General features: G+C 43.7%; 1 protein-coding gene across 3 annotated transcripts in view; it reads right to left on the reverse strand.

Moving 5' to 3' along the window:
- The window catches only part of Matn2 (matrilin 2), a 114,217-nt gene that overhangs the window by 60,541 nt on the left and 41,497 nt on the right, over positions 1–12,179 (reverse strand). For all 3 annotated transcript variants that reach the window (XM_033760006.1, XM_010619576.3, XM_010619575.3), the window contains exon 5: positions 1,839–1,961. In XM_033760006.1, coding sequence (XP_033615897.1) covers positions 1,839–1,961 — 123 coding nt within the window. The remainder of the gene's footprint in view (positions 1–1,838; positions 1,962–12,179) is intronic.

Here is a 12,179-nt window from a genome sequence, read left to right on the forward strand (position 1 = left end):
AAAAAAAAAAAAAAAAAAAAAAAAAAAGTAGTAAACAAAACAGAGTGACTTCATTTTCTTAAGTATCAATAAAAAGGGTTTTTTTCTAACTCTACGCTGATCTCTTAATTATGTGTGCAATATATAATTACATCTACCCAGGGGAAATGGTTCAGATATATATCACACCACCCCCGTAGTATCTTTATTCATCCTGACTTTCGGACTGCATGGAACTACAGCAGAAACCAATGCCTGCTACACGTCACATCTTGGTCATTTTTACTCCTTACTCTGGCCTCCCTCTTCCTCCTTCCCCAGATCCCCTTTTCATCCCCACAGTCTACCTCCCTCTTTCCTACCACTTCTCTTTTATTTTGTCCTTTAAATTATTTGTATTTCAGGTCTCTCGTATTGAACCTTCTGTGTCTGATTTATTTCACTTAGCATTACGGTCTCCAGATCCATATCCTACAAAAGATTCAAACATATCCTTTTGGCTGAGTGGTACCCCATGAATAAGAAGGGTTGTATTGTTTTGTTTTGGTACCAGGGATCCAACTCAGGACCTTGCACTTGCCAGGCAGGCGTGGTGCCACTGAGCTATATCCCTGGCCCAATGAATAAGTTTTGAAGTAGATATTTCCATGGGGATGAAGGAGTCTGGTAGGAAATACAGCAAATAGTGATTTTTCTCATCTGTTTAAGTTTACCAGTAAAAGTATATTACTTCCATAACAAAAGTCAATGAGGCACAAATAGTAAGAATTGATGTTCACATATATTGATATTGTTGCTAGTGTTTGTGCTAAACACTAGTGCTAGTGCTAGTATCTGCCTCTGGCATGGTCACCAGCAGCAGATGAAGACAATTCTTCCAAATCACCAAATAAAGTAGCAAAAGACAACTCTAAGGCTAAAGAGACCAATTCCATCTCTACGCTTCTGATGAGCCTCACCGGTATGAAAAACCAGCCGTCATCACTCACCGACAAATAGCAGGCTACCACCTTTTTGTCGTGGTGTTCTCCTTTCACTTCCCTCACTAAGAATCAAGGTGTGCTAGAACACGCAAAACCTATGTGCTGTAAATGAGTAAGCAAGCACACACTGTGGGAAGCAAAACAAAATAGGGCACTGGAAAACAATGAGGTAGGGAGGAGAAAATGCGGGATTCAGTGAGAAAATCTAGGCTCCAGTCCGGATGCCTGTTCTGCAGGTGCTGAGGAAAACTGTGAGCCAGTGCCAATGCTGTTGGGCCGGCTGCAAGTTCACACCATTGTGCCGAAGTTCACACCACTGTGGCCAGGGTCACACCACCGTGGCAAGTGCCCACCATCTTGCCCTTGAGCTGAGGGCTTGGGCTTGGGCCTAGCTGAGGCCACAGTTTTCTCTGCCTGCATTGTCTTGATGAAGACTTCTAGGCTCTCACACCTGGCGGACACTCAGGCCACTCACTAACCCGCAGGCCCAGCAGGCAGAAGGAAGATGCCAATGTCTCTGAGGTGCCACCCAGTTCCCCTGCCCACTGCCAAATGCATTTCATGTTCAACATGCAGGCTATGTTTAAGTCAGGCCACCAAAGGTGAACAAAATCTACTGAGTCCTTGTCAGGCAATACAGTAACAGACGGTTATCATAAATAGGCCTTTAGCTGAGGATCTGAGTAAATAAATGCTGACCTTCGCCACATATGAAGTCTTCGGAATTCAAATGCTACCTAATGAGACCAAGGAATTGGGCGCTTTGTTGAAACCCAGAGGAGTCTAATAGGATGTGCGGGAGTGTGGTGCACAGCTTCCCCTCCCACTTTCCCGCCCTTGGCTCTCTCCCTGCCCACGCTACAGGAAGATACTCACCCACACATCTCTTCCCATCCTCGGCCAGCGAGTACCCACTGTAGCACTGGCAGACGAAGGAGCCGGGCACGTTCACACAGAGCTGCTCACAGGCGTGGTCCTCCACGGCACACAGGTCCTGGACTGAGGCAAAGTGGCACAATGAGAACACAGCAATGGAGAAGTGCCCCAGCCCGGGGCGACCGTATGAACAACTTCACAGCTTTTGCTGAAAGTAACTTTCTAAAATACTGCAAATACTAAAAGGTAATCAGAGTAGAAAGCTTGGAAAACAAAAATACGTCAAATGGAAGCCGGGTGTGGTGGCTCATGCCTATAATTCCAGCACTTGAGAGGCTGAGGCAAGAGAACTACAAGTTCAAGGCCAGCCTGGGTTACATGGCAAGACTGTCTCAAAAACAAAAACAAATCAAGGGAAATGCTCCTGTCATCCTACCACCCAGAGGCAACCACTGTTGACATTTTGGTGAGTGTTTGTGTTTATAAAAACATAGTTTTTAAGGCTGGAATTATTTCTCACCTCTATGAAATACATTAAGTTTTAATTACTATCAATTTCTGATTTCCTATGTCAGTGAAAAGTGCTCAGAAGCTACTTGGACTTGTTCATATCAAGCTCTGCTCCTGCCCTCTGGGTAACCACTGTCTCGGTGACGTACACCAAGACGATGCAGCAATGCCTCTGACATTTTACAAAGGGGGTCACTGAACACAGGAGGACCCAATTAAAGGACTTTCTACTCCACTGAAAACATGGTAAGTCTACGAATAGCCCCTAACAGACACGTTCCCATCGACTTTCTTTATCCCATTTACGTACAGGAAGATCTTTGAATATCTTTGTGCTCCGTTCATTCATCTCGGGAACAAATGAGGAAAACAAGACAGGTAGAGGTAAGAAAGTCACCAGGGAAAAAAATGAATGTATGGCTACCTGCGGCCTTATTTTGGTCAAGTATTTATTTCACATGCACAAAGAGCCGAGCCCTGGCTATTAATCCATACGCAGTGTAGGAACTCACACACAGGCCTGCACTGACCACCAAGTAAGAATCTATCAGAGGATGAAGAAGTTAGACTGCACCCCTGACTCAGTCTCTCCTTGGCAGACAGGGTGACAGTTTCCCAGCAAGGGTTGGCTCAGGTGCTATGAAAGAGCTGGCTACACCAAGATGTGTTACAACTGTAGAAAACCAGCGTGGAGTAAAGAGCTGAATATTTTAAAAGAGCATCATCTCTGGCTAAAAGCTTTCACTAATAGAGGTATGATATAATCTTGGCTAGCTAGAAAGCTTGATGGGCTCTTTATCCAGTGGTTCTACTGCATATCACCCCACAGATCTCTGAATTTCATAGTTCACTGCACTTTTAGATAAATATATCAAATTGATAAGAAGATAAAAGCTGATTTGGTTCAATGTCCTCATTATATACATTAAATCATTTTTTAGAAACAGGGCCAGGGATTTAGCTCAGTGGTTCCACCACCAGCTTCAAAAGCACAAAGACCCGAGTTCGATTCCTGATACCACCCCCCCAAAAAAAAATCTACCTAATCACATTAAAAAATGTTAGGTTTAAGGTTGTGCAAGTAAAGATTCTATAAAAATCCTAAAGAGAGTATTTTCACTCTCAAATCAATAAAGTACATGAAAAAAATTGTAGACTCAAATTTCTTTACTTCTTACTAGTAGGCTTATATATTAGATTTCCATTTGGGAACTCCAACAGGGATTTTCAATGTTGGTTTCTGATGAATTTAGATGGAAACCAGCTGATGAAAAAATTATAGGAAATAATCAAGGAATGATAAAACTCATTAGCAGTTACAAGCCTAGACGAGATACAAGAAATATTTATCCATAGGATATTCACTCTGGGGTCTGCAGCCCTGCCTAACCAGTGAACAAGGAGCGGGAAACACAGGTGATTCTTATTCTTTTGTAATTGTTGGCTTGCATAATAATCAACCAAAAACTCCTTATGGAACAGAATGCATAGTGCATGTCTGTAACTTTAACACTCTGAGAGGATGAGGCAGGAGGATTACAAGCTTGAGCCTAGCCTGGGAGACCTTGTCTCAAAATTTAAAAACTGTAAAAAGGGCTAGGAATTTAGCTTAGCACAAAAGGCCTTAGGTTTAATCCCCAGTAGCAAAAACAAATAAAACCAACTAGAACCAAAACTTTGAAGCCACAGTCCCCCTGCTGCCCCCCAAAAAACTTCCCCCTACAAAGTGGGTAGAACAAGAGGCAAGGAAATGCTCCTTCCTTTCTGGACAGGTTGGGACATCTGGGTAGAGCTTGAAGAATAACAGCAAGGTCCCAAGTACAGGAGCAGCAGAACCCGGCCTCAGCTGTCCAGAGAAGCTGCGGGAGACCATGTAAAAGTCCCCCCATTGCGCCAGACAAGCTGGTCTCCCCTGGCTGACCTGAGAGCCCTGGGCTCAGTCTCTTCCACCAAACAAACCTCAGTGTGAGTGCTGTCCCCTCTCCAGCAGCCGAGAACCGCAGATGCACACAGGGGTGTGAGCACAGAGGGCAGAGCCGGCCAGCGTGCTGGCCAGTTGGCTCCGGGCAGACAGCCCTTTCATACTGTTTTTAGAATACTGGGATTTATGGCTGTGAGTAACTTGGACCGACCCAAGGGAAACCATTGAGGGATTAATCTAATTAAACAAGGACAAAAGAATAAATACAGACTGGGCTCTGACAAAACAAGGTTGCTGTTTTCCTGGCAGTGGCTGCTTCCATTTGAAACAAGTACAGATGTTTTTTTGGAAGATTCCTTCTGCTCTTGAAAAACAGCACTTTTTTTTTTTTTTTCTCAGAGCCTGGAAAGATTTCACTGAAGGGTGATAAAGCCAGCTGGGGAATGGGAGAGACTGTCTTCAGAGTTTCTGCTACCCCAGGACAGCCTTCTACCTCCTCTGCCTAGTGACCCCAGCATGGCTCATGACTTCAGTTAAACGTCACCTGTCCAAGCTCACAGGGCTTAAGGTTCCCAGGGCACAACAGGCACAGTGCCCTCCATCTCTCACGCATGGTCCCTCATACTGGAAGGACTCGGTCACAGGGATCAGTCCTAGTCTTGGTGCTGCTCATGGAACCGCCATAATCGCTGCTTAGCCAACATGGTTGTTTTGCCTGGACAGCCTCCTTCCGGGCCAGCCTGGAGCGCAGCCTCATGAATGAATGAATGCTCCTGGGCAGAAACGGGACCACTGCTGAAGAGCCTGAAATATTCTTTACTCTCCTGTTAGCACAGATAAATATTTTGAGTAGGTAATTTTTTACCATGAGGTGAAAGATGGCGAGAGAAAGTTGAAAGTCAGTTTCCTCCCTCTTCTGCACCCCGGGATCTATTCAGTTCTCAGGTCCTGTTGGCTTGCTTCTACCTCTCTTGCCAACCTAGAGTCATCATCGTCTCTTGAACAGACCGCCATGGTAACCTGTGTCAGTGAAGCTGAACTGTCAACTTAATTGGTCTGGGAACTTCAGTGATCTGTCAAGCACACCTGCAGATGGGTCTGGGTAGCTCCTGGAGACATGACTTTGGGGTCTATAACTGGTTCCTGGTCCCTTTCTCTCTGGCTCTCTTCTCCAGTTGTCTGATTCCTGCCCACAGTGAACTGAACAGTTTTGCTCTTCCACACCTTTCTGCCATGATGTTTCTGCCTTGGAGGCAGATGACCATGGACTGGACCTTCTGAAACCCTGAACTAAATTAAACCTCTCTCTCCTTAAGCGTAGGTGTTAGGTATTTTGCATCACCAGTAAGAATGCACATTTAGCAACACGCTGCTGACAGGGACCAACAATAAACAAGACAATACAGAAAAATGTACAGGGTGTCTTATAACCAGGAAAGAACAGGCAGAAGGGTTGAGAGAAGGCCTTCCAGCTGAACTAGTGTGACCAGAAAGTGATGAAAAGGACCTGAGGAGGTGGTGTGGACGGAGGGGTGAAGGGGTCATCATTGGAGGACAGCAGAAAGAGCAGGGTGAGGCAGGCAAGTGAAAAGAATATCACCTCTGGAGCTCGACACGGCCCTGGAGTGAACTCTGTGACTTCATCTAAGGGATTTTCATGAGATTCAATTTTCAATATCTTCTTTGCAGGATTAAGTGAGATATTACAGTGGGAAAACCATCTGAGGCAGAGTAGGCATCGAACAAATGTTAGCCCCCTTCTCCTCTCCTAAATCTAGGGATGGGGAGGGACAAAGGCCTTTAGCTGCAGGTCAGGGAGGTGAAAGGTTCATTGAAACATGAGGGAGAAGTGAAACTTAACCAAATTTTGGCCACAGCACAATTCTTTACTAGACACCTTTGAAAACTGCAAACATGGAATTTTTGTTGTTGTTTTGTTTTGTGTTTTGTTTTTGAGAGAGGGTCCCTCTGTGAAGTCCAGGCTGGCCTCAAGCTCATGATCCCCCTGCCTCAGCTTCCCAAGTGCTAGGATTTCAGACATGTACCACCATGCCCCACTGGATTCAAAAAGATTTTAAAAGCATCTGTTGCTAAGTTTGTTTTGCTAAATTGACAATTCTGAAGCTTATGACAATTAAAATCTGGCCAAATTCAAGCTTTGCCCTACCAGAGGGCAACATTAGCACACAGGCGACAGCCAGCAGTATTCATTCGCTTGCTCCTTTCTCCCAGATCGTGGAGAGTTTTGTAAGGGATGGTGACTGCAACAGCTCAGTCTTGCCAGGTGAAATTACTTAGTAAGGGTTTGCTAGCTAAGAGCCCCATCAGTGCTGAAACCCCCAGGGTGTATCCCCGGAGGCGCTCCAGACTCAGCACCTTTCCTCTTAGTCATCTCCAGACCCTGGCACTGGGGCTCAGCCCAGGGAGCTTAGGAAACCATCATCTGGTTCTTCGGGAGGAGGGGAGCGTCGGGCAAGGGCTGTGGCGGCTCGGCTGACATCACTCGGGGCTGAATTGACTTCTGTGCACACTTCAGAATTTTAGACAAACCACACTGCATGTTCTGGACACCAATGCCAGCTCAGTTTCTCCTCTGGAGTTAGGCAGATGAACACCTTTAACAAGATACTCTCTTTTCATAGCTCCCAGTTTTTCAACCCAGGATGTAGAAACCAGCAACTGTTTATCACAGCAAGTGAGAAGAGAGATGTGCTACAAAGCTGTGATTTCAGTCAGGTGGGGGCTCCACTCACTCAAGGGCTGTGGCTCCACAAACACACACAAATCCCAGGCCAGCTTCGGAGGACCATCACCTTCCTTTCATGGGGTCGGAAGGCACTAATCTTATTTTGACAGCTGCAGTTTGGATTTAAACACTCACAGTAAATGTGAGTCATCCATTCTATGCTTCTTGGCTGAAAAGAAAAGAAACCAGTGTCACAGAGAAACAAACCTGTCCTCAGGCAAATGCCAGCTGGACCAGCTCACTTCTCTGCGTTTCATTCTTTCTCAAGCGATTCTCCCACTCCATTCATTTTTTTGTTTGTTTTGTTTTTGTTTTCTAGAGAAAGGAAAAGGAGGAAGAGGGAGGGAATCCCCCAAACAAGGCCTTGAGACCTAAATCTGACTGAATAAGACTGATCAAAATAATAAATGTAGAGAGCTTCTCTGTTTCCAAGGCTGTCACCTCGTTATGGTCTCAATATAAACCCCTCCTGAAGGGCCAGGTTCAAACAGCGAGGACAATGGTCTTCAAACCAGAATAGACCCAGCATCCTGGGGCTGTGAAAATACAGGTTGCTCAGTCCTGCCCTCCAGTCCAGATTCAGCAGGTCTAGCATAGGCACCGGAGTGTGCTTTTTCTTCTTTTTCCTCCCCCCTCCCTTTGAGACTGTCCTGCTAAATTACCCAGACTGCGCCCAGCCTCCTGGGATTATAGGTGTGCACCACCACACCCAGCTGGGAATTTGCATTTCTTTCTTTCTTTTTTTTGAGTTTTTTGAGACAAATTCTCCCTACTAGTTCAGGCTGGCCTTGAACTCTAACTCACCATTGTAGCCCAAACTGGCTTCGAACTTGCAGTGATCCTCCTGCCTCAGCCTCCCGAGTGCTAGGATTACAGGCATGCACCACCGCGCCTAGAAGGAGCTTGCATTTCTGACAGATTCCCTGCCGAGATGACACATTCTTAGAGCCACTTTTCTAGGTGCCCGTGAAAAATACCAAAGCAGAAGAGAAGCTGTATAAGGTTCAAGCTCACATTCCTGTGGGTCTGTTTTTTCATAACTGGCACCTCTCCACTCATATTCGGCCAGTTCCGTTTTCCCAGCAGACCTGCTCATCCCAGGTTTCTTCTCTTACACTCTGCCCTCTCCCGGGATGAGAAGCCTCTAAGGTCAGGGTCTGGAGAAAGGCGAGGCTCTGCGAGCGAGCAAAAAAAACATCCGCTCTGCATGCGTGCGTTCGTGCGTGCGTATGACTCGTTTGCTCTTCCACGCTCGCTCTCAAACCTTGACCTTCACTTTCCACGCCTCCTTTCCTCTCTCCAACTCTGGGTCAATGACCCCACCAAGCGCGCCCAGCCCAGGCTTTTCTGTGACCTCTAATCTTCTGCCTGTGTGTGGCCTCCTCTGAATCGGCAGTTTGGCCTCAAATCCGGGTTTCTTCCTGAAAGGAGTCCGTCAGTCTCAACATTACTACCCCCAACCTCAAGTATTCTCTTGTTTCTCTCTGGGGCTGCGAATTAATTCTGTAGAGTAGGCTGGATGAAGGAACTGATTAGAGAAGTAAACTGAAGCTGAAAGTGGTGGAGCCTGTACTCAGCAGCGCTGAAGAGGCCGAGGCAGTAGCATCACAAGTAGGAGGCCAGCCTGGGCTAAAGTGAGTTCAAGACCATCATAAACTACATAGTAAGACCCTGTCTCAAAAAGGGCGCAGAGGGGGGACTGGTTGTAGTTTTCAAATCCTGTTCACCTCACGTAGGTCGCAGGGGAGGCCAAAACGTGTTTCTTAGGTCTCACGTGTTGGGAAATGTCCAGCCCCAGTGCAGTAAACTGTGGCAGTGCACAGGACACCTGTGTCCAGTTCCCCCCGGACCAAAGACCGTGAAACCCAGCTTGAAAATTCAATCACCATCATGTGTCCCAGCTCTGTTCCTTGCCCACTAATGCCCTCAACAAGCTATTCCATTCCCACAGTTTCTTTTCTTGCAGTGTTCTGTCTGAGGACCGTTTGCTCTGGTTTATATAAGCCAGCTTTACTGAGACGCAGTTGGCATCCAATAAACAGCGCATATTTAAAGTGTGCCATTTGATAAACAGGACATAGGAATGTATCATCGCCACAATCAAGATGACAGCTCTGTAATCCAGCCCTCCTCTGCCCTCTCTGCAGCCCCAGACAACCGCCAGTCTGCTCACCAGCATTATGGACTAGATGCCATTTTTCTAAAATTTTGTATAAACAATTACAAGCAGGTGTTCCTTTCTGTCTAGTTTTTTCATTCAGCAATTACTCTGAGTTGTATCCAGGCTGCTGCCTGTTCCAGCGGTTCATTCTCCCATTGGTGAGGAGAATTAAGGTGCATGTGCGTGTCACAGTGTGATGATATTCACCCCCACTGATGAACAGCCATCCAGTTGTTATTTCTTTAAAATCCATAATACAGTGTACCCTCTATTTATTTAGGTATTCTTTAATTTATCTCAGAAATCTTTTTACTTCTCAAATTTTGTGCTATTGTAAATAGTATTTTATTTGTTTGTTTATTTATTTTGGTACCGGCGATCAAACTCTGGTCCTTGTGCTTTCGAAGCAGGTGATGGAACCACTGAGCTAAATCCCCAGGCCCTGTAAATGGTATTTTATTTATTTATTTATTTTGTTCCTCATTGAGTTTATTGGTGCATTTTAGGTTATACAGTACAGTTACATTCATTATTGGTATCTTGTACCTTTACATGACAAGTCTTGGTTCTCATTTTCCCCCTTGTCCCTGCCCTCCCTTCACCCCCTCCTCCCCTCCCCATTTACAAACACTTCATTTCCATTTTTTCATTTTCTCATATTTTTTCTTTTCCCTTATTAGCTTTCCCCTATCCTTCCCACTTTCCCTACACTTTTAGCCCTTTTCTTCCTATTTCACATTGTCAGTTATCTCATTAGGATCCTATATACTATTATACTTTATTCACGCCAGAGAAACTATTTGGTATTTACACATGTGTGACTTATTTATTTCACTTAGGAGTATATCCTCAATATGTATCCATTTTCCTATGAATGAATCTAATTTCTCATTCTTTATGTCTCAGTAGTATTCCATTTTATAGAAAAACTACATCTTCTTTATCCAGTTTCCAAATGATGGGCAAATGGGCTGTTTCCAAGTTTTAGCTATTACAAACTGTGCCGCTATAAACATGGGTGCGCATACATCACTGTGCTATGATTCTTTTAATTCTTTTGGAAAGATACCCAGCAGAGGGATAGCTGGGTCAAATGGACCAGCTCTAGTCCCAGCTCTTTGAGGTATCTCCATATTGATTTCCATAGTGGTTGCACCAGTCTGCATTCCCACCAATAATGGAGAAGGGTTCCTTTCTCCCCACAACCCCGCCAACATTTGTTATTGGTTGATTTCTTGATAGCAGCCATTCTTTGTGGGGTGAGGTGGAATCTCAGTGTTGTTTTCATCTGCATCTCTTGAATGACCAGTGATGTGGAACATTTTTTCATATATTTACTTGCTGTTTTTACCTCTTTGTCTGAGAAATGCCTGTTCATTTCAGATGCCCATTTTTTAATCAGGTCTTTATATTTGGGGGAGCTGATTGTTTTGCGTTCTTTATATATTCTAGATAATAGTCCTTTGTCTGAGGAGCAGCTGGTAAAAATTGTTTCCCACATTGTAGGTTGTCTCTTAGTTCTGTTGATGATTTCTTTTGCAGTGCAGAAGCTTTCTAATAAGATGAGATCCCAGTTGTTGATTCTTTCTGCTAGTTCCTGTGCTACTGAGGATTTGTTCATAAAATCTTTTCCTATGCCAGTGTCTTCAAGAGTTCTGCCTAACTTATCTTCCAGCGAGTTTAGTATTTTAATATTTAGATCTTTAATCCACTTGGATTTTAATTTAGTGCATGGAGAAAGATAAGGGTCCTGTTTTAATCTTCAGCTGGTTGAGATCCAGTTTTTCCAACACCATGTAAATGGTATATTTTAAAATGTCAATTTTTTATTTTCATTAACAGTATACAGAAATACAATTAAATAACTTTTTATATTGACTTTTTATCTTGCAACCTTGCTAAATTTATTTAACAATTTTAGTGGCTTTTTTGAAGATTCCTTTAGCTTTTTTATTTATTTATTTATTTATTTGTTTATTTATTTATTTTTTGGTTTTTTTGAGACAGGGTCTCACTATGTAGTTCAGACTGACCTGGAACTCACTGTGTAGTCCAGGCTGGTTTGGAACTCACAGTGATCCTCCTGCCTCAGCCTCCGAGTGCTGAGATTAAAGGCATGCGCCACCATGCCCGGCTCTCCTTTAGCTTTTTTACATAGGCAAATGTATAATCTAATAAAGACAATTTCCTTTCTAACCTGTATGACTTCTAAATCCTTTTATTATCATTCACCTTTGAATATGTTAACTGTAGATTTTTTTGTAGATGCTGTTTATTGGGTTGAGGCATTTCTTTTTTATTCCTACTTTGGTGAGAGATTTATAAATGAATTAGATATTACCTATTACTTTTTTGGGGGTGGGTACCGGGGATCGAATTTGGGACCTTGTGCTTGCAAGGCAGGCAGCAGAACTACTAAGCTAAATCCCTAGCCCTCTATTACGTTTTTTTTTGCATCTACTGAGATAGGTTTTTTTTTTGTTTGTTTTTTGTTTTTTGTTTTTTGTTTTTTAGCTTGTTAATGTGGTGAATTACCTTGATTTTTGAATGTTAAGCCAACCTTCAATTCATGAGATAAGCCATTTTTGGTCTTAATGTATTATTCTTTTTATAAACAGTAGTGTTCGATTCTTCTTGCTAAAGTTTTCATTAAGAAGTTTTGTGTCTAGTGCAACCACTATGGAAATCAATATGGAGATACCTCAAAGAGCTTGGACTGGAGGTTCCATTTGACCCAGCCATCCCTCTGTTGGGTATCTTTCCAAGAGAACTAAAAGAATCATATCACAGAGAAGTATGTGCACCCATGTTTATAGCGGCACAGTTTGTAATAGCTAAATCTTGGAAACAACCTATTTGCCCATCCGTTGGAAACTGGATAAAGAAGATGTGGTTTTTCTATAAAATGGAATATTACTCAGCCATAAAGAGCGAGAGAATAGATTCATTCATAGGAAAATGGATACATATTGAAGATATACTCCTAAGTGAAATAAATAAGTC

Source organism: Fukomys damarensis, unplaced genomic scaffold (genome assembly GCF_012274545.1).
Source record: "Fukomys damarensis isolate Sample0158 unplaced genomic scaffold, DMR_v1.0_HiC HiC_scaffold_5, whole genome shotgun sequence".
NCBI lineage: Eukaryota > Metazoa > Chordata > Mammalia > Rodentia > Bathyergidae > Fukomys > Fukomys damarensis.